The following is a 22,476-nucleotide window of genomic DNA, read 5'->3' on the forward strand; positions in this document are numbered from 1 at the left end:
TATATATATATATATATATATACTGTATATATATATTAATAGTGTTATATATATATATATTCCAAATGGGTAAGAAATATAATTTCTTCTAAGATACTGTATATTCTCTTAGTCTTAATATAAATTTGTTTGTTTAATGGATATTTAGATATATTTTTAGTGGTAATAAAGACAAATATACCAATTCATTTTTTTTTTCATGATTTTGCAATGTATGCCAGCAGAGCATCAGGTCTGCAACTAAACACTCTGTCCTTGCACCTGGAACTCCTCCATCCTTGGGACCGTCCTGCCTGCACCCTTCAGAGATGCTCTGTGGGGTTCTGACTGTTTAGTGTGATGGCATATGGATTCCTGTGTAAGACAGATAAATGCTGAGAGCTCACGTAGCAGGACAAACTGCTCTCCACAGCACTGAGCTTCTGCTTGTTTTTGGCCTGATCCAGGTAAAGCACACCTCAGGATAAAAGAAAACACCCTGGAGCGAAGCGTCTTATATGGCAGAATGAGACTTTGATCATACAGCCTCAGTTTGACTTTCAAAGGAGGCTGGAGAATAAACACAAGTGCCAGGGGACCATGAAATCTGAGTTCAGTCGGAATGCTATAATAAATGCTATTTCAACCCAGACCCGAGGGGGTTTTGGACAGCCATTTGGAGGGTGAAGAACAGAACCATGGGTATTTTGTGCCTTTTCACTGACAGCAAGGAAAACGAGAGCATTCTGAATGAAGTGGTGGGGGTTGGAAAAAAAGGAAACACATTAGCGCCGATGATATGAATACTTTTCCTCATCTTTATTCACTCCTTTGACTCCCATCCCCCTCTCCACAGCCGCATATACAAATAATGAAGAAAAAAAAACACAGCCGTTCTATTTTTAGTGAAAAATATGAGATGATGTTTGTCTAGGCTCAGTAGGAGATGTCAGCTTTATTACATCAGAAGTTGTAAAGGTTTGAAGGGCATTCTGGGTCTTTTTTGATGCTTGTGTTTCAGTTCTGTCAATGCTCACTGCAATTTAGGATTTTTATGTGGCTTTTTATCCAAATACACACATCAGTTTCACTACTGCCAGCTTGTCTTGAAAAGAAAACATCTATATTTGTGAGCAAGACATCATTTTCCTAAGCCGCAAATCTTGCACAGTGATTTGTGTAATGAGATTCACTATGGTCCCGCATTAACTGAATGGGGGTTCATGAAAAGATTAAACCCCACTTTGGCTTTTTTCCCATTCTGGGAATGTCATATTCCACTGGTATGTGTTCGGTGAGAGAGGGAAGTCAGTAGGGCATCACTGAGGGAGCTGTGACCCTGCCAATGCAAACACTGCCAAAGCTAAAATAAGCAAGGGCTTTTTTTTCCTGTATTCACAGACTGTTTTCATACATTTTATATTTAATTATTTAAATGTAATGTTTTATATACAGTATGTATAGAAATATAAATATAATATTAAATTAAAATTTATTTTTAAATAAATTAATACATACAGTATAATTATATGTTATAGGAATTATAAATATATAAAATATTAAATTCAATGAAAATTAAACAAATATACATATGTATACAGTAATAATTGCTTTGCATTTCTTTGTTTAGCATTTGGAAAATCTGTAAGCTCTTACAGTAGTCAGAGTAGAGTTTTGTCATTCATATAAAGTATAGTGCAAAGGAATGAAAACACACTGACAATAAAAATAGTTAAAACAATAAATATCTTACATTTTGAACACAGTATTGTTAGTTATTTTACTGCAATGAAAATTGTTGCGAACTCACATGAGCAACACGTAGTAGTGGCATTTTGTTCCTGAATAATTTGGTGATTTTTAACAAATCGGTTGTGTGAATGATTCAACGACTCACTCATAAACATAGTCACTTGTTTTGTTAGTAAATGTAACCAATGTAACCTGTAGAAAGAGCTAAAAAAAATCCACCTGTAGTACTCACAAACACATTCAAGTGGAGTGATGCAAACTGTTTTGTTGGACTATACATATATCAGCACGCTTATAATGCCGTGCAGCCAAATCAAATTCAAGGACTGGAATGTAAATATGTAAAACGTAAATAAGTGCTTTGTAATGCATTACATTTTGTGGAATTCTATGGAGTTACTTTCAGAACTTCCTACTGTATTTGATTTCCATGAAAGCAAAGATTTAAAAGTTCTTGTCAGTATAGCTGAGGTTGTTTAGGATAAAACACCCCCCATCTTTCATTCGGTTTCAACTGAGCTACAAACAAGCTACATTCAGGCCATTTACAGTTTCCTTCCCTCTCAGCTTTTCACTCTTCAATAATGAAAGTGTGCAATGCACCACAGACTGGAATAAATGATAATTCACCACACCCCCCATGTTCAGAGACAGAAAGGGGAGGGAGAAAGGGAATAGAGAGTCTTGGGCATTTCTATTTAGGTCGTGCATCAGAAGCCGTGCACTAACAATTGTAGATGAAGTGAGATCAGAGCTCTGTCTCCCCCCAATCTCTGTCTAATGTATCTCATTATTTCACACAGGCCCTTTTGGGTTGGTGCTCTAAATTTCTATCCTTTTCCTAAAATGACATTCAAAATCCACTTTCCATTACATTTCCAATGGTTCATATTCTGTGTGTCTGATATTATATCTGATAATCATATTGGTTGTAAAATCTCAATCTACACAGTGTTGTTGATCTCTGGCTCTCTTTGCAAAAAAAAATAAAAATAACACTAAAAATGTATAGATTGACAGGATATTACGACAGTTTAGTGGAAAAAACAAAACAAAAAATTAACTTTTGTCATGATTTACTCACTGTAATTTTCCACTGTTATTGAATATGAATGGTGACCATGACTGTCAAGCAAAATTTTCAATGGCAAGATTGTATTGAAAGAATAACATTGAATTTCAGTCTGTTCTTTAAACAAATGATCAAGCATGGCAGCTCCAGTCTCCATTTACTTTAATAAAAATCAACTTACATTGCCTTTAATGCTATTTTTTTTTTTAGTTTATGCATTTTTTGGTGTTGTTAGCGCCATACTCTGCTGTTTAAGCTAGAGGAAACTGTCACTGAATGGAAGAGAGAAGTGTAAACATTCTTCAGAATATATTCTTTTGTGTTCCACAGCAGAAACAAAATAATACAGGTTTGGAACAATGATGACAGAACTTTTTGGTGCAGAAATAGGGCTTATTATAGTTCACCCACAGATTTTACCAATATGAATCTGAGAGATTTTACTTTTTAAAAGTACAAATCTGTTTTTGACAGGAATCTTTTTGGTTGGTCCACAGACCTTATGACCTACATTAAATGGCTGGATGCAGTACTTGAAAGATACAAATGACTTGATATATTAGATAAGAGGTTTTTTTTTTCTGTCACTAAACTCCAGGCAGCTTGTTTAGGTTGCAGTTTCTCTGTAACATAAAGCTGATTTTCACACGCTTTCATTGATATTATTGAAAGATAAATGTCATTACCAAGACCCTGTCAGTGCATTATACATTCCCAGAAATGTTGTTTGATGAAAACAGTGAAAAGCTTGTATTTCTTGCTTCTGCAGAATATCTTACTGCACAACAGACAAAACTCAGGATAAGGTCTTTGCCTACGTCTCCCAAAGCCAGTTCAACGAAACTCTGGAGTGCCATGCCTTCCTGTGCCAAAAAAAGAAAATAGTAAGTGTCTTCAGATGCACATTGTGAAAGTGTTTGGATGTTACAGATGGCACAATGTAAAATTCCTATCTATCGATCTACACACACTCACTTTAAAAATTTTCCATTTTGATAGTTTTGTAATCCTTCATCACCTTGCTGTGTGACCTGCTTAATGATTAGCTATTTTCTCGCTGCAGTTTTTGTATTATATTTGACAAACTGTTATTGTGAAAGCCACAGTCTCGTCTCTTGATCCGGGTCTATAGTTGGTATCTAGCGCCATCTAGTGGACGAGAGAATGATTCTTCAAAATCTCACCCAAAGCTCTCTTTGATTTTGTGCGATCACGTGTCCTCAACAGGCTCAGGCTGTGACTCTGACAGTTGCACAAGCTTTCAAAGTAGCTCTGGATCTGTGGGAGATCGCACAGGAAGGTGAGTTTTTTTGCCCTTTGTCGATATAAATATATACCAAGTAACATAAGATAGGCCTATATTCCTGTGTATTCATTTGCAGACAAAAGTAAGAAAACCCGCACATGCTACACCTGTTCAGACCCTGAATCTCAGCCTGAATTTGAAGCAAACAGTGTTTCAGGTACATTTATTGGTTTGAACACAATGGTTTGCTGGATGTCTGTCTTAATTTAGTTGAATTCATGGGAATACTCTTCATTTGTGTTCTTTACTTGTGTCAGAGGAGGAGAAGACTCAGGCTCTGATGGAGCACAAACTTAGGAAGCCCTTCTTCCCTTCCTTCCTTTCACCATCTCCACGCAGCAAAGCTAGGAGACGACCAATCAAACATGACTCCTGGGTATGATGTCATCCTTTATAAACTTTTATCACACACTACCATTCAGAAGTTTGTGGTTGGAAGGATTTTTGGTAACACTTTAGTAAAGGGACCAATTTTCACTATTAAAGCAGCACTATGTAACTGTTGGCGCTCTAGCGGTTAATAAACAGAACTGCACACATCCCGCGGAAGAACATTCCAACCGGAGCTACTTCTCTAAGTTTATGTCTATGGCGATTCACGCAGGTATGTGTTACTCCGCAGCGGCGACGACCCGACCAGGCTACAATAGTCCAAATATAAGTACTTATTATAAGTGTACCGTAGTGATTCGGAATAAGACAAAAACGCGGTTTGGAAGATGAATTCATGATGTACTTGCTCATTATATACATTTTGCAAATTTTGAACACAGAAAAAGTTACATAGTGCTGCTTTACAGTTTTTTTCAATTGCTTACACACTAAAATGAGAACTTTCCAACAATTACCAAAACCTTACACTCAAGGAGCAAAACACCGGCCTAGAGATGGTGTCAGAGGAAGAGGGAGAGTGTGGATGAGAGGGGGAATCCGGAGACAACAAGGGAGAGGGAGACCTGGAGGAGGGGTAGGACATGCACAAAGAAGAAGACAACCAAATCTGTGTAACGAAATTCGTGCTACAATTGTGGACCATGTAATAAACCACGGACTAACACTGAGGGAGGCTGGACTGAGAGTACAGCCTAACCTAAGCAGGTACACGGTGGCATCAATAGTTCGGACATTTCTCCCATCGAGGAGTTCTTCTCAGCATGGCGGTCGGGAAGGTTTATGATCTCCGGCCCTATGTCCAGATGGCCCTCATTCAAGCTATGGAGGAAGCATGTGATCAAATTGAAGCAGCATCCATACAAGGGTGGATTCGTCACTCCAAAAGATTCTTCCCACGTTGCCTTGCAAATGAAAATATAGCCTGTGATGTTGACGAGGCCCTGTGGCCAGATCCAGCTAGGCGGAGAGATGTTTAGGTTTTTATTTATTTTTTATTCAGTACTGAACTGGATATGTAATTTGTTACAGTATTACTGTAAGCTTACAGTACAATGGTACGTTCAGTAATACTGTATGAAAACTGGAAAATGTTTTGTTATGAATGATTGTTGAAATGTTCAGTATTGACTGACTTGAGTACATGAAAAGAAATAAATTGTTATGACAACAAAATAAGGTTTTTATAAGACATTGTATAGTTTTGACAAAAGTGTTCCATTTTGCAAATTATCTGAGGTGTTGTGCTACTTTGGTGTAGTGTTGTGCTAAATGTGTGAAGGGCTTTGAAAAACCGGGCCCTGTTTTCAAAATTGTGCTTAAGCAATTGAAAAAAACTGTAAAATAAAGTGTGACTGGATTTTTAAAAGTTTTTGAAAGAAGTCTCTTTTTTTGGTCAACAATACATTAAAATAGTAATCCTGTCAAATATCATTACAATTTAAAATGTTTTAATGTATTTTAAAATGTAATGTATTCCTGTGATGGTAAAGCTGAATTTTTAGCAGCAATTACTCTAGTTTTCAGTGTCACATGATCTCTTCAGAAATGATTATGATATGCTCAAAAGCAATATATTAGAAAATATAAGTATATTGTAGCATTGTAAATGTCTTTACTGTCACCTTTGATCAATTTAATGTGTGAATGTGAATACAAGTAATAATTTCAAAAAAATAAAATCTTACTGAACTCAATTTAGAGCACAATTAATTACACATAAGTATCCCTTCATAGAAGGACATGCAGGAGTTTATTTCTGTATTATGTGATAAAATATGGCTGAAATGCAAGGCAGTCTTTTCTGGTAACCTGAATGGCATCATCATATGAATCCTCATTAATTTGCTGAAAGAATGCCACTATTGTGCAGAGTATCGGCTCCAAAATGAAGGTCAGTTGTTTTGAAACCAAAGACCATGCCAAGGCAGTAATTACTCTTATTTCCATTGGCTAACTGCCATTACATTGTCAGTCAGCAGTGCCTGTCCTGTTGATATAGCGCATAGTCACCACTAAGTGGCATTGTCTGCTTAAATACAATATTATTGATTAAACACATGACCACTAGGTGGAGAGCGGCCTATTTCCAGTTTAGTTGCCAAGGTCTGTTTTATGAAAGATTGGATCTATCAAGCTCTCTGTCTGCACACCGTGCTCAACTGTGCCTTTGTTAATTACTTTTCAGCTGTGATTGAATTCCATTCACTGCTCAGGCAGGTTCTGAGACCCAATTAGGACTTTCAGTCTGCTGTTCTCAGATAATGACTGTCTGTCACAGAATATACTGTAGATTAAGTTTTTACAGCATGCTGGTGCTGACAGATGCTCTGTGAATCTGTGTGTCTGATATAGATGTGATCTGTGATGGTTTTTCTTACATGGTTTTTCTGTGTTCTTTTATTTTCAGGATGCGGAAGATGGCCTCGATGATGCGTTTTCAAGGTAAGTTTGTGTTCCCTTCTGCTCACACATAGTCAACCTGTCTCAGAAATCAGAGATTTCAGAGATGTAGTGCTTATTGATCACTACCTGCGCTTTAAAATACACTCACATACATATACAAAAAAAGAAAAGATCTTACTGTGGTAGTAAAAAAAAATACTCTTACTGACCCCAAACATTTGAATGGATTCACTTGTGTTTGTTCTAAGAGCATTTTATCTGCAATGCGGCTCAGGAAATGTCTGAATACAGCATTTAAAAAGAGATGATTTCCCCCGAGATGCACTAAAATTCTTTGTTTATTAGTAAGAGGCAAACGGGTTGATTTGCTTCCTTAAAGACACCAGGAAATCAAAATGTGGGCTTTTCTAGCATATCATCCATGTGTGTGTGTTAGTTTTGAGGCCATCTGTATGCTGATGTGGAATTATTTGTAAAATATTTATAAATATATAATCAGCTAATGTGTTCACGCTCCCTCAGGTGTGACATTATGTCTCATAAAGTGGAGATGGAGCGAGATTCACTGAAAAACATGAACTGCAGCGGCTCTGGTTCAGATTAATGGATGTGGAGAATCATTTTATTCTGAGTGTCTCTCCATACACAGTTATTAATATCAATTCAAACAGAGCCCTGGAAATGAGTGCAATGATAGGTTGGAGTTATTCACGTTTAGCAAGTATTCACGTTGAGCAAGGACAGAAGCAGATGGCATGTAAAGAGTTCATAATGACTTCATTCAAGCTTTTCTGTGAACAGTTAAAGCTGTTAGATACATAAACAAGAATTAACAAAATAATAAATATGTTCTTATTACCCAGATTAACAGATAGTGAAACTGGCAAAGTGGAAAAAAGACAAAAACAAATAGAATCTGTCATTGCATTAATTTTATAATTGTATAATAATTTATTAATCAATTCATTCATTTTATATTTTATTAATAATACATATTTTATAATAAATGCAACAATTTCTAATTAATTCAAATTATTAATCTGAAATTATAATCTGTTCTGTCATTTGAATTTTATAATTTAAATATAATTAATTAATTAATTAATATTTTATTAATAATACATCATTTTTATAATGTATATTTTTAATTAAATTAAATTATTAATCTAAAATTATAATCTGCTCTGTAATTGGATGAATTTTATCATTAAAAAAATAATAAATTAATATTGTGTTAATAATTCATATTTAAAATGTTCATATTTTATTAACGATCATATTTTATTACATTTTTATAATAAATAATAATAACATATGAATATTTTAATTAACTGTAAAATATAGTATAAAGATGAATTATAATATAAAATTATAACCTTTTCTGTCATTGGATTAATTTGTTTTTAGAATGAATTAAATTAAATTAAATTATATTTAGAATATAATAATGGATTAATATTAAAAAAATAATAATAATTCATATTTTAATAATTAATGTTTAATTGATAAGAATTATTCATGTAAAAGTATAATCTTTTCTGTCATTGGATGAATTTTATAATTAAAATACAATAAATTGATATTTTATTCATAATGAATGTTTTTTTATAATAAATTACAATAAATAAACCAACATTTAATTAATTAGAATTATTGATATACAATTATAATCATATTCAATTAATGTACAATTATTATTTGTTTTAATTTAATTACATTATTAGGTTTGTGGTAGATTTTTGAGTTTATCTCGCTGTCTGTTTGTATGGACATCTTTAATGGGGCACCAAGCAATAAAATCAGTGCTTTCTTTGCTTAATGCTTAGGAACTGATTGCTTACTGAGTTACAAGTATTCTTATGTTGCACAGGGATGTGCTTTCTATTCAGTGTATTTTTAACCTGATAAAAGTCGTTCTATGATTGCTTACCACATTCTCTGCTGCAATAAAGTTGTAACTGGTTGTGATGCCAATGCATTACTGTGACTTCATTACTTTCATATAGCAGGTCAGAAACAGCACTGTCATCCTGCCAATGGAATCCATTATTATAAGTAATGTAATGGGCCAAAGGACCAGGATTCTCTAAGGGAATCAGATGAGGCGAATCCAAATAGTCAGCTCTTTCCTTTCACCGAACATGAAGAAAAAAAACACAATAAAAACCATAATAATAGATCTAGATCTCCACTTGTTGACAAAGGCTGCTATAGTTTGAACAATGGGATGCTGGGAAGGATGTGATGGTTTAACCATAGCTTACTGTCAGCATGTGTCATGCTCTCTCTCACCTTCCATGCAGCAATATGGAGGTGGAGGAGATGGACGCAGGTAAGTGAGGTGAGAGAAACCATACTGCTTAATGATGAGCCTCAGTTATCATCAAGCCTCAGCCAGAAACTAATATCATTACACTTCAGACAAGCTTCACACTTACAGTAGTTTCCTTCATGGTCACTGCCTGACAAGATTAATGTGCTTCACTTCAACACAAAAACACACAACAGGGTTCCCAGTGAATTTTCCTGAGCTTTCAAGTCATTTGTGATTACTGGATAATAATTTATAAAAATTGTTTTGATTCAGACTGATTTGCTAATAAATGATTCTGTTCACTTTCTTCACCAGCTTGAATGATTCACTGAAAAGAACTGACTCAAACAAATGATTTGCTCACAAATTATCGCTTGTCCAATATATCTACAGTACTGTTTAAAAGTTTAGGGTCGGTAGTTTTTTTTTTTTTTTTCAGCAAGGATGAATTAAGTTGATCAAAAGTGACAGTAAAGATCTTTTTTAAGATGTTACAAAAGATTTCTATTTTAAATAAATGCTATTCTTTTCAACTTTTTATTCATCGAAGAATTCTGAAAATGTATCACAAAAACATTACACAACTGTTTTTAACATTGATAATAATGTTTCTTGAAACACTGAAAATTCATCTTTGCCATCACTGGAATAAATTATTAAAATATAAAAATTAAAAAGGATTTTTAATTGTAATTTTTTTTTACAATATTACTGTTTTACTGTATTTTTCATGAAATGAATGAAGCCTCGGTAAGACACTTTTGTCAAAAACAAACAAAAAATTCTTACTGACCCTAAACTTTTGAACGGTAGTGTAGCTGATAAATTATTTAGAACTATGCATGCAAAAGTGTATATTTACTCAAATAAATAAATTATAATAAAATGATTTTTCCAAGTCTGAAAAACAAAATGTGAAATTCCATAAAATGTCCAGGTTTTCAGTGACTGTGGGAACCCTGATTGTCTTCCCTAAAGTTTTTTTTTTGTTTGTTTGTTTTTTTGCATGTGCACCTTTCACATCTTTCAGTGTAAATGTATTTGTAAAATCCAATTTAATCCACAAAATAAAAGTTTCCGGAGTTAGAAAATTTTTAAAACAAGGAAACATAGTAACAAAATGAGAAATAGTAAGGATTACTCTTCCTCTCTCCGTCAGACTGGCAACATCCCGCAGCAGAACCGTGTCTGAGGATGCAGCTGTGAGTCCAGCGGAAGAAGATCCCCTGTCCTTCAGCAGCGAGGACTCAGACTGAACACACACACACACACAAATCACTCTCACCAGCCTATCAGAAAGTGTCCTGAACACACAACACACCCCAGCACCGCACACAACGTGCAACTTATGCCTCAGTGATGGACTCATTCACACAACTGCCACTTAAAACAGCAACAATACCACAAAACAGCAGCATAGACGTGCATGATTCAACTATAGAACTCTTGAATGCCAATGTACTTGCATTATAATACTGTAAGTTCAGGGTAAGTACTTGACAATACAACATGTGTGAAACTGCATGTTGTTATATTGTATTCAAGCGTTTGTGTAAGTAGATTTGCTACATATACCATGTAAAAACTGTAAATCTTTTCAACACATTGGTGCTATATTGTAGATACTTGGGTTATATTATTTAAATATACAATAACTGCAAACATGTACTTGAAAGGGAGACCAAATGTACATTCCACAAAGAACAGATGTCTGTCCTTCAGCCCAGCGTTCTTCAAATCAACTGAACAATCCACTGCAAAGCTCTCAGACGAGTGTGATTAAACATCAGAGGATATACAATACTAGAGCCGCATGTGTTTGGGAGTTTTAGTGAACGTTTAAGGATGTAGAATTGTTCAGGACTGACATTCTGAAGCACTGTAATTAAATTTCAGATACATATTGTGTGTCAGGGTGACGTTTGCTTAAGCAATCATTACAGAAACTCTTTTCTGTGATCATTACATTTTGAAATATTTTACAAAGGCCTCAAAACACTTCAGAATTTCTTTCTTCTTTAGGATTCAAAATAGTCTTGTGTAAAATCCTTTCACACTGGCTTCCAGCCACAAGTGTTAGATTTATTATTATATTGTCATCAGTGAAACTTAATTAATGTTAATTATTTTTTAAATACATGCAACTTCATACATTTACAGACCTGGATTTTTTTTCTTTCTTTCTTTTTCTCTAATGATTTGGTTAAAAATAAACATCATATACTGCCAAACAGATGTTGAACAGAAAAGGCACAACAATTTATATCTTACTTTTTTCTATAGATTCTGCCATTTCTTGGCTTTATAAGAACTAAAGAATATTACACTTTGCCTCTCAGAAATGAAAAATGATCTTTTTCCCATGAGTCCCAATCAGTCTCTAAAATGCACGCTCAGAAATCTCTTCATCATTCTCCATCATTAAATGCTCCGTCTTTGAGCCTCAGTGGCTCTGTCAGCTTTTTGCTGTTTTGTGCATTTTTGAATATGCAGTATTTCCGCTCAGTATTACAGATCAAAAATGTTTAACCATTTTCTTTTCTGCTGGAAGTGGAATAAGTTTTAATTTAATAGAATATATACTGTAATGGCAGTGTCTGCTGTAGCTAAAGGTCTTAGTTCAGTTAGTGGTGTTCTGGTTATTTTGATTAATCATATTGAATCTGTCAGTGGGTTAATTATTAATGTTTGTCCTGATTTGACTGTTTATGCATTTCACAAAAAAATCACTGTTTTCTGTGGAAGGATTTGGAACACTTCCAGTGTCTTTAACATTTGCAACAGCCATAGTAAAAACTCATATCTGAAATGATTTCTTAAATATTGTTCAATCAGTATATAAGATTGTGTGTGATTTTATAATGTGTTTTATTTTGTTGTTTGTTTATAGTAAAAAATTTGGTGCTTTATAAAAATCTATGCAATCTATGTTTGGCTTTGTACACATACTAATCTTTATTATTTAAACCATCGTGAAACCATAATTGAGCTGAAGAGGTCATTTGCATATATACATAAACATTGGTTGATATTTAATAATGTATAATAAAATATTTGTTCAAAAACACAATAGTCTCATATCTTGTGATTTTAGCAGTTAATGAAAAAGTAGTGCCATTAGGATATTTCTATATCGAGACAATGTAAATTTGAGTCTTTGTTTTGAATATATTGTTCATTTGATTAATTCTCTAATGTCTTGACAATGTTAATGACTCTTAATGTACTTTGTTTGGTGGTTGAATGCGCCAATAAATGACTTCCCACTTCATTTGCACGTCTGTGTTGAAACAAACATTAGGTTTGGGTTTTTATATTCTCTCATACACCAGATATGCTATAATGCCATTAAGAAGGCAAGAAAAAAACAAACTTGCATCAAGTCATTCATTATCTTTATTAAAACTGATAAGGAGAAATAGAAGATGAAATCAACTAATTTAAAAGAAGAGCCATGAACTGAGAGCATAAATGCAAAACTATACATGCACTTTTCATCATTAGGTTTATGCTGTCTTTATATTCTTAAAACAACAATAATTCAGATTCAGTCAGGATATATATATTTTTTTTTTACACAGTGAGATTAGCATTTAGGTACATTATTCAGGTTTTAGGGTTTTAAGATTATAACAGTGAAACAAAACTGGTTAAATAAGCAAATAAATATTACTAGTCATATTTACGTTACATAAAAACTGTTAAAGAAGGTGAAGAGATGAAGCTATTTGCAAGCAGAGGGATTTGGCATAAATCTGTTCTCTCTAATAAGCAGAACAGACACAATTCCACCACATCTACAGACTAATAAAAATAAGAGCACAAACTTAAAGAAATATGTGAACAAATGTGCACAAGCTCAGAAAATATGCACAAGCTCAGGCCATCCAAGATGTAGATGAGTTTGTTTCTTCGTCGGAACAGATTTAGAGAAATTTAGCATTACATCACTTGCTCACCAATGGATCCTCTGCAGTGAATGGGTGCCGTCAGAATGAGAGTCCAAACAGCTGATAAAAACATCACAATAATCCACAAGTAATCCTTGATCAGTGTATATTTCTCTCCTGAATCAGACAAGATGCCTTATGGAGAAAAACGTCTTGATAAATTTATTAGAAACATGCAGGTTTTCGCTTGACAAGATGTGGATTACTTGTGGATTATTGTGATGTTTTTATCAGCTGTTTGGTCTCTCATTCTGATGGCACCCATTCACTGCAGAGGATCCATTGGTGAACAAGTGATGCAATGCTAAATTTCTCCAAATCTGTTCTGATGGAGATACAAACTCATCTACATTTTAAAAGGCCTCAGATTAATTTTTGGGTGAACTATTCCTTTAATCTAAAGACCTGCTTCTGTACACATCCTATCAGACCACGAGAGCTGCATGCACAAACAAAACACAAGCTAATAAATTAGTAGAAACCCTGTCATACTTCAGTACCATTACAAAAATACACTTTCCTTCCTTTTCTATACAAGAGAAAAAATCCCAGATTTAGTCTGATATATTGCAGTAAGATTTTTGGGAATTCTCCATCCATCATAAAATATAGATATCCAGTCATACGCGCAATGTACGTTATTTACAGTCCCAGTAGATAGCTTTAATATGTGTATATGGGTGGGCCGATACAGCGGTGTAGCTGATGGGTTTTTGACCGTGTGGTGATCCATACTCTCATCCTGATACTGCGACGGAGGGCATGACTGACGTCTACGATACTCCCATCACACCTCGATGATGTTGATCGATGGCACAGACTGGTGGAACTGCAACAGACAGGAGGACAAAAAAAACAGAAGAGTGATTCTCCTCCGAGGGGCCCGTTTCATCAGCGCCTGCAATCGTTTGTGTGGCGGTCTGGGACACGATGGCTTGCTGGATGGATAGAACGCTGCTGGATGTATTTGCAGCTTGAGATTATTGTATATATGGCTGTGAGCACTAAGATGTAATGCACACGGAGACGAATGCACATCATTTTTTGCTCTGTAGCAGTACAGTATGTCGAAATTGAGGCCATTAGGGTCTTGATGCAGGAGAGGACATCATCAAAGGGTCTGATATTGATTTTATCATGCGTCTAAAAGGCCTGGTTTTTTGATGCGTTATAAGGACTAATGGTGGCACAGAGTGGAACGGGTGAAATGTGAAGCATCTGTCCTTGTTTTATTGCTCTAAATTTCCTACAGAGAAAGTGCCAAGTGAAGAGCTACAGGAATATGGGAAGGATCAAAGGCACATGGTAGTTTTCCTGAGATGGTTTATTTTAGAAGTAGGTCAGTAGCTCTGGTGTTTGATCCACAGGACTTATTATGCTGAAAAGTCTCTGATTCTAAAATTAAGCGTCATGCATAATATTTTTCACTTTCCTCTCTATCTTCATGGATGCTACAGAAAGTAGTAAATATTATGACGGCCTTAATTATTTTAATTATAGTTATAATTAGTATTAGTTAGGTGCTGTTTTATAGGGTTGGGTAAAAATATTGTTTTTCGGATTAATTGCGATCTTCAGTTGAACAATTTTGATATTCTTAAAATCCCAAAATTGGTCTGCATGCAAATGTATTTGTATTGCGCTTCATAATCTGGGCCTTTTAAAAGGATTATTTTAATAATTTACAGTTGTTCATAAATTTACATACCCCTTGCAGAATATGCAAGATGTTAGCATTTTTTTCAAAATAAGAGCATCATTAAAATTGCATGTTATTTTTTATTTAGTACTGTCCTGAATCACATAAATGTTTACGTATAGTCCACAAGACAAAATAATAACTGAATTTTAGTTTTAAGGAGTAACTAGTTACATGTGTTACGGAATTACGGAATTTAATTTCAAAATAACTGTAACTGTAATCTGTCTGTGAAAAAAAAAAGTGTAATTAAATTACAGTTACTTATGAAAATGTTTACAAAGGGGGTTACAATTGAATATTTTCACACACATACAGATATGATTGATTTCTTTCCCAAATTGCACTGACTGCTTTAAAATATGAGACACCAATGTTTCAGGAGTTTAGGACACAGAATAGGACACATGCTTATTCGATAACTATTTTATTTTCTATTTGGGTTTATGTATATGCTTCATTTTTTAAGATTAACCGTTTTTCCCCCCCAAAGCATTGTTAAATGATAGTGTTTCCTGTCATAGCTATGTAAAGATTTGATCTCAAAAACAGTATCATAGCTATTAAACTATATCTTGTTATGATGTAAAGCTGTTTTTAACCTCAGAATGATCTCAAAGTAAAAAGAGGTGCTAAAGTATGATTTTGTGGTGGCTGTGCTTTAAAATGATTATAATCTAAACTAGTTAAAACTATTATAATCTTAATTTAAGTGATGAAGAATTTTGAAAATCTGACAGTAATCGGTGTTGAGTCCCAGTGTAAGGTTAACCCTACCTGCTTTCAATTTTTTCAAAATGATTAACAGTTGAAAGTGTTAGAAATTTAGAAAAGTAATCAAAAGGTAATCAAATGTAATCAGTTACATTACTTCAATAAAGTAACTGAAATAGTTACAGTAATTGTTACATTTTAAAGAGGGTAACTTGTAATCTGTAATCTATTACATTTCCAAAGTAACCTTCCCAACACTGCTGAATTTCTTGAATTTAATAAATGAAATTATTAACATCTTGCATATATTCTGCAAAGTGGTATGTAAACTTAAAAGCAGAAGTACCAAATTAGAAGGTTTCCTGTATCAGTGTGTCCTGCATCGCTTTTCACGCTTCTGAATATTCAGCACTACAGTCAAATAAACCATATTTTACCTGTTGTGAGTCTGTTTGAATCCAAAAAAAATAAAAAAAATTGTACTTTCTGTGGATGTCTGTCTGTGGAGTTGTCCTTGCAGGCTGCATGCAACAAAGACTAAACTACAATCAGTGTAGTCTGATTCCCAAAATGAATGATTCTTTTGAGCTGGCTCTTTTAGTAAATTGTCCATAAAGAGATACCCTTTTGAATCAGTCTCAAACATTTCTCCGTTCAATTTACAGCATTAGCAGGGAGAGAATTTAAGTGATCACTGAAACACACCCAAATGAACCAGAACCGAAACAATTCAAGTGCTTATGAATGGGAAAATCTGTATCGAAGCCCAGTCTGACTGTTCTATAATATTTATAAACAAAAATAAGGATTTTGGGACACTGACACACTTTCTCTTGCAAACTGTTCAGCATTACTGAGTATAGCCAAAAACACACCAAACAGTGAACTGTAGAGTTGTCTGTGCAAATATAAAGCTCCATAGGCTTAGTTTATGATCTCGCAAAAGTGATACAACAGAGAGAGACCCTGAAGCCTTTCACATGAGTCAGGGAATGCAGGACTGGCCTAGTGTTGACAGACTGATGCTCTGGACATTACAGTGTTTGGTCTCATCCTTCACTGCTGGCAGGTTTCATCCGACAAATAACAAAAAGGTTTTATCAGTCAGAGGTTTTATCAATTGGCAGTTCTCAATTGGCAGACAGTCTTTGTGAAAAGTGAGATGGATAGCAATCTAAATGCTTTTCTCCTTTCTGTCTTAGTCTTTCTGCAGGTGATAAAAGTGATTGGGTTGTTTTTCCCTGTCCTCTTAGCTCTAAATGCTTACGCTACGCTTTTCATTAAGAGCTAATGGAAAGTATCGTGTCTGCATTTACAGGGAAATAGATTTCTCAATTTCAACTCAATCTAAGGTTTAAGGGGAATTGTGGGGGGAAAGTATAAATACATATCTGTTTGCACTGCAATTTACAAAACTGTTGATATCTGATCTGATTTTAGTTGAAAGTTACAGCTTATTCATTTACATCTAATACTGCATTTTTCTAAGGGTGCTTTCTTTCACAATGAAGAAAAATCTTTTTTGCACTAAGATGTTGTTCAAATATGACTCTAGATGAAGACTTTAAATAGTTAATTCAAAAATGAAATGTATCTTTCTTTTGAGACTATTTTTCTTTGCAAGAAAAGCTCCTTTTTTCCACACAATGCAAGTGAATGGTGACCAAGGTACAGGTAAGGCAAGATTTTTATTGAATAAAGACTTTACATTCAGTCTGTTCCTCACAAAATGATCACATCGCTTCAAAAGACTTCATAGTCAGATGGACTACTTTCATGATGCTTTTATGAGAGTTTTTAGTCCTTTTTGGAGCTTGACAGCCTTTGGTCTCCATTCAATTTCATTGTAGAGAAAGAGATGATTTGGAGGGATTCTGCTAATCTTCTTCTTTTGTGCTCCACTGAAGAAAGTAAGTCGTACAGGTTTAGAGTAAATATTAGAAAAGACAGTTTGATGTTGAGAAAAAGGTTCACAGATGTCCCACCTTGCTCCGCAGCAGACCTCCGCTGTGATGCTCCGGTGTGCTTCTCTCGGAGGATGGTTTTACCTTCTCTTTGCTGTTGCTGGAATCGTTGTCCTTTATTATGTCATACTGCCGGCAAAACAAGGCAATTACGGCTGCAGAAACAGAGAAGACATGGTGACATGGAGTCGTTGTAACTCTACAAAGCTCTGGAGAGACAGACTGATAGGTAGAGTCGCTGAAGCATCCAACCCTAAGACAATTACTGAATAAACACAACTGTGCCTGGTTTGCCTCAATCTCACCTCTGTCTCTTACTGTAAATCGGCCAATTTTCTTAAAGCTATCAATGAAAAATGATACATTAATGCCATTAACCTTTTCCTTAACATTTTGAGATTGGATAGCTTGATTATGAAAACATACAATAACTTTAATTATTCAAATATCATCTCCAGTGGAAAAAACAAAGAGTTACAAAAATCTATTTCAAATAAATGCTGTTTTAACCTTTCTATTCATCAAAGAACCCTGAATTAAAATGTGTCATGGTTTCCACAATAATATTACGAAGCACTAACTATTGATAATAATAAGAAATGTTTCTTGAGCAACAAATCAGCATATTAGAATGATTATAGTGCTGTCAAACGATTAATCGCATCCAAAATAAACGTTTTTTTTTTTTACATAATATACAGCGGGTAAAATAAGTATTGAACACGTCACCATTTTTCTCAGTAAATATATTTAGTATTGAACACATGAAGAAAGGGGGGTGCAAAAAGGCATGGAAAGCCAAGACACCAGCAGAAATCTATCAGTAATTAGAAAGCAATCCTGCACCTTGTCAGTGGAAATTACTATTAGCTGGTTTAGTCCCAGCTGATGGTTTATAAAAAGGTGTCTCTTGACCAGCGTGTCACACAAGAAACATTTCATGATGGGTAAAAGCAAAGAGCTCTCTCAAGACCTTCGCAAACTTATTGTTGCAAAACATACTGATGGCATTGGTTACAGAAGGATTTCTATATTTCTGAATGTTCCAGTGAGCACTGTTAGGGCCATAATCCGGAAGTGGAAAGAACATCATTAAAAAACGGATAGTTCCAGTCCTTGATTCTGATTGGTTGAGCCAAGTTCGAAGCTGTTGTAAATTACTCTACAAACATACACCTTTGTTTACATTTGTGTGTTGCTCGGCAACCACTTTGTTGGAACCACAACCGTTTCTGAGGAACTACATTGTTTAGCGGAAGAATAATGTTTTTATTAATATCATTACACTTTATTTGCTCTGTTTTATTTTGTGAAACCTTACTACGTATATGGAATAACCGTTTTATAAAAGCAATAAGCCCCGTGAAGCCGTGGTTTACAGTGAATTTATAACAGCTTAATTCAAAAATGAAATGTATCTTTCTTTTGAGACTATTTTTCTTTGCAAGAAAAGCTCCTTTTTTCCACACAATGCAAGTGAATGGTGACCAAGGTACAGGTAAGGCAAGATTTTTATTGAATAAAGACTTTACATTCAGTCTGTTCCTCACAAAATGATCACATCGCTTCAAAAGACTTCATAGTCAGATGGACTACTTTCATGATGCTTTTATGAGAGTTTTTAGTCCTTTTTGGAGCTTGACAGCCTTTGGTCTCCATTCAATTTCATTGTAGAGAAAGAGATGATTTGGAGGGATTCTGCTAATCTTCTTCTTTTGTGCTCCACTGAAGAAAGTAAGTCGTACAGGTTTAGAGTAAATATTAGAAAAGACAGTTTGATGTTGAGAAAAAGGTTCACAGATGTCCCACCTTGCTCCGCAGCAGACCTCCGCTGTGATGCTCCGGTGTGCTTCTCTCGGAGGATGGATGTGTTTACTCTTTGCTGTTGCTGGAATCGTTGTCCTTTATTATGTCATACTGCCGGCAAAACAAGGCAATTACGGCTGCAGAAACAGAGAAGACATGGTGACATGGAGTCGTTGTAACTCTACAAAGCTCTGGAGAGACAGACTGATAGGTAGAGTCGCTGAAGCATCCAACCCTAAGACAATTACTGAATAAACACAACTGTGCCTGGTTTGCCTCAATCTCACCTCTGTCTCTTACTGTAAATCGGCCAATTTTCTTAAAGCTATCAATGAAAAATGATACATTAATGCCATTAACCTTTTCCTTAACATTTTGAGATTGGATAGCTTGATTATGAAAACATACAATAACTTTAATTATTCAAATATCATCTCCAGTGGAAAAAACAAAGAGTTACAAAAATCTATTTCAAATAAATGCTGTTTTAACCTTTCTATTCATCAAAGAACCCTGAATTAAAATGTGTCATGGTTTCCACAATAATATTACGAAGCACTAACTATTGATAATAATAAGAAATGTTTCTTGAGCAACAAATCAGCATATTAGAATGATTATAGTGCTGTCAAACGATTAATCGCATCCAAAATAAACGTTTTTTTTTTTTACATAATATACAGCGGGTAAAATAAGTATTGAACACGTCACCATTTTTCTCAGTAAATATATTTAGTATTGAACACATGAAGAAAGGGGGGTGCAAAAAGGCATGGAAAGCCAAGACACCAGCAGAAATCTATCAGTAATTAGAAAGCAATCCTGCACCTTGTCAGTGGAAATTACTATTAGCTGGTTTAGTCCCAGCTGATGGTTTATAAAAAGGTGTCTCTTGACCAGCGTGTCACACAAGAAACATTTCATGATGGGTAAAAGCAAAGAGCTCTCTCAAGACCTTCGCAAACTTATTGTTGCAAAACATACTGATGGCATTGGTTACAGAAGGATTTCTATATTTCTGAATGTTCCAGTGAGCACTGTTAGGGCCATAATCCGGAAGTGGAAAGAACATCATTAAAAAACGGATAGTTCCAGTCCTTGATTCTGATTGGTTGAGCCAAGTTCGAAGCTGTTGTAAATTACTCTACAAACATACACCTTTGTTTACATTTGTGTGTTGCTCGGCAACCACTTTGTTGGAACCACAACCGTTTCTGAGGAACTACATTGTTTAGCGGAAGAATAATGTTTTTATTAATATCATTACACTTTATTTACTCTGTTTTAATTTGTGAAACCTTACTACGTATATGGAGTAACCGTTTTATAAAAGCAATAAGCCCTGTGAAGCCCCTTCTTGAGGCTTATTGCTTTATTTCACCATAAATCGGCCATGACCAGGTGCTCCTCGCAAGATTTCTGACAGAGCAGTGAAAAAAATTATCAGAAGAGTTTTCTAAGAGCCAAGGGCCACTTGTGGAGATCTTTAGAAAGACCTGGAATTAGCAGGTACAATTGTTTCAAAGAAAACAATAAGTAATGCACTCAACTGCCATGGCCTGTATACACGCTCACCACACAAGACTCCATTGCTGAAGAAAAAGCTTGTTAATGCTCGTTTAAAGTTTGCTGCACCACATTTAGACAAGCCTGTGAAATACTGGGAGAATATAGTCTGGTCAGATGAGACAAAAATTTTACTCTTTGGATGCCATAATACACACCATGTTTGGAGGTCAAATGGCACTGCACATCACCCCAAAAACATCATGGTGTAGCACTGGCAAAATTCATATAATTGACGGAAGGATGAATGGAAAAATGTACCGAGACATTCTTGATAAAAATCTGCTGCCATCTACCAGGATGATGAAGATGAAATAAATCGTTTTTAGCATTTCTGTGTGTAAATGTAGGGTGACGGTTTCACTTTTAAATCAGGGAGTGGGGATGCCCCTGCTCTTTATGTTGGGCACGTTCAGCATCCTCTGGATTGACAGGGGCAGACAGAATTCCTTTCAGTAGTCAAAGCCCAGCGGTGCGAAGACATTCCTTGTTTGCTGGAGTGGCAGTTGCAATTGAGCGCATGAATTATTTTGTGACAGTGAGGCAGACTTGCTCAGTGCCTCACGTAAGCAGATAAGTGCTTCTCTTTCCCATGCCCTTCTCAATATTCAGCCAGTACATTTCATATTTTATCAGTTTAATGCATATTATGGTTTTTCAAGGCTTTTAGAGCTGGCATGTATAGTGGAATTTTAAGCACCACTTAATTCAAGTGATGCTGAAATTATTCAGGTGAAAAATTAATAACCATTAGCAGATCCAAGACAAATTATGATCCGCTCTCTCTTTCTCAAACTCATTTGCTTTTCATCTCTCTCAGAGGTTAATAATTCATGAGGTAATGTCTGCAAGCATAGTTTTTCTCAGTAGGCATAAACAGTCAGAACCGAATTCCAGGACTTGGATGTTATTAATAGATTCGACACATTTCTTTGAGCTGACATCAGTGTCTCACCTGCCCACATAAGAAGCACCACCACAATGATGATCATCTCTCCTGTCTGCAGGTGTCGAGCTTTATCCAGGCCTTGGACAGTCGGGTCATCTGTTAGAGGAGACAGAGGGTCATCAATGATTGATTGTACTTAGACCTGAACGGTTATTTGTAGCTGATTCAGTCATCACTGAGCCAACTCTGAAATTAAAAGTGCACAATTTTCATTCTTGCGGTCATGAATCAGAAATTGTGACGATAAATTTTCTATGCACTACTGTTCAAAAGTTTGGAGTATTTTGTGGAACCTTTTTTTGTTTGAGGATACTTTAATTAATAGAAAGCATTTAATTAAAAGAACAGCATTTATTTGAAATAGAAATCTTTCATAACACAATAAATGTCTTTACTGTTACTTTTGATCAATTTAATGCGTCCTTGCAGAAGTATTAATAACAATAAAAAAAGTCTTACTGACCCCCAATTTTTTTATGGTAATTTAAATAAATAAATATACATATATAAATGTAAAATCAAATAATAATAATAATAATAATAACATAGTCCCGGTGTGTGTGTGTGTGTGTACGTGTGTGTGTGTGTGTGTGTGTGTGTACGTGTGTG

The 22,476-nt window shown here is 35.0% G+C and overlaps 2 protein-coding genes across 5 annotated transcripts in view; one reads left to right on the forward strand and one right to left on the reverse strand.

Moving 5' to 3' along the window:
- The window catches only part of LOC107723250 (low density lipoprotein receptor adapter protein 1-B-like), a 33,607-nt gene extending 22,328 nt beyond the window's left edge, over nt 1-11,279 (forward strand). Inside the window, exons 4-10 of one of the 4 annotated variants that reach the window (XM_016531834.1) lie at nt 3,573-3,687; nt 4,031-4,103; nt 4,186-4,266; nt 4,367-4,485; nt 6,910-6,944; nt 9,209-9,237; nt 10,379-11,279. In XM_016531834.1, the coding sequence (XP_016387320.1) occupies nt 3,573-3,687; nt 4,031-4,103; nt 4,186-4,266; nt 4,367-4,485; nt 6,910-6,944; nt 9,209-9,237; nt 10,379-10,425 (499 nt within the window). In that variant the 3' untranslated portion in view covers nt 10,426-11,279. Of the gene's footprint in view, nt 1-3,572; nt 3,688-4,030; nt 4,104-4,185; nt 4,267-4,366; nt 4,486-6,909; nt 6,945-7,427; nt 7,700-9,208; nt 9,247-10,378 lie in introns of those variants that run through there. The other 3 variants (XM_016531841.1, XM_016531819.1, XM_016531826.1) reach the window with 3 other exon arrangements.
- Nucleotides 11,280-13,765: 2,486 nt separating this feature from the next.
- The window catches only part of LOC107723530 (fibronectin type III domain-containing protein 4-like), a 31,988-nt gene continuing 23,277 nt past the window's right edge, over nt 13,766-22,476 (reverse strand). Inside the window, exons 5-7 of the mRNA XM_016532202.1 lie at nt 21,874-21,963; nt 17,568-17,701; nt 13,766-13,998 (exon numbers count right to left, since the gene is read on the reverse strand). Coding sequence (XP_016387688.1) covers nt 13,957-13,998; nt 17,568-17,701; nt 21,874-21,963 — 266 coding nt within the window. The 3' untranslated portion in view covers nt 13,766-13,956. The remainder of the gene's footprint in view (nt 13,999-17,567; nt 17,702-21,873; nt 21,964-22,476) is intronic.

The sequence above is a fragment of the Sinocyclocheilus rhinocerous genome, unplaced genomic scaffold, assembly GCF_001515625.1.
Source record: "Sinocyclocheilus rhinocerous isolate Xijiao unplaced genomic scaffold, SAMN03320098_v1.1 scaffold1725, whole genome shotgun sequence".
In the NCBI taxonomy this organism is placed as follows: Eukaryota; Metazoa; Chordata; class Actinopteri; order Cypriniformes; family Cyprinidae; genus Sinocyclocheilus; species Sinocyclocheilus rhinocerous.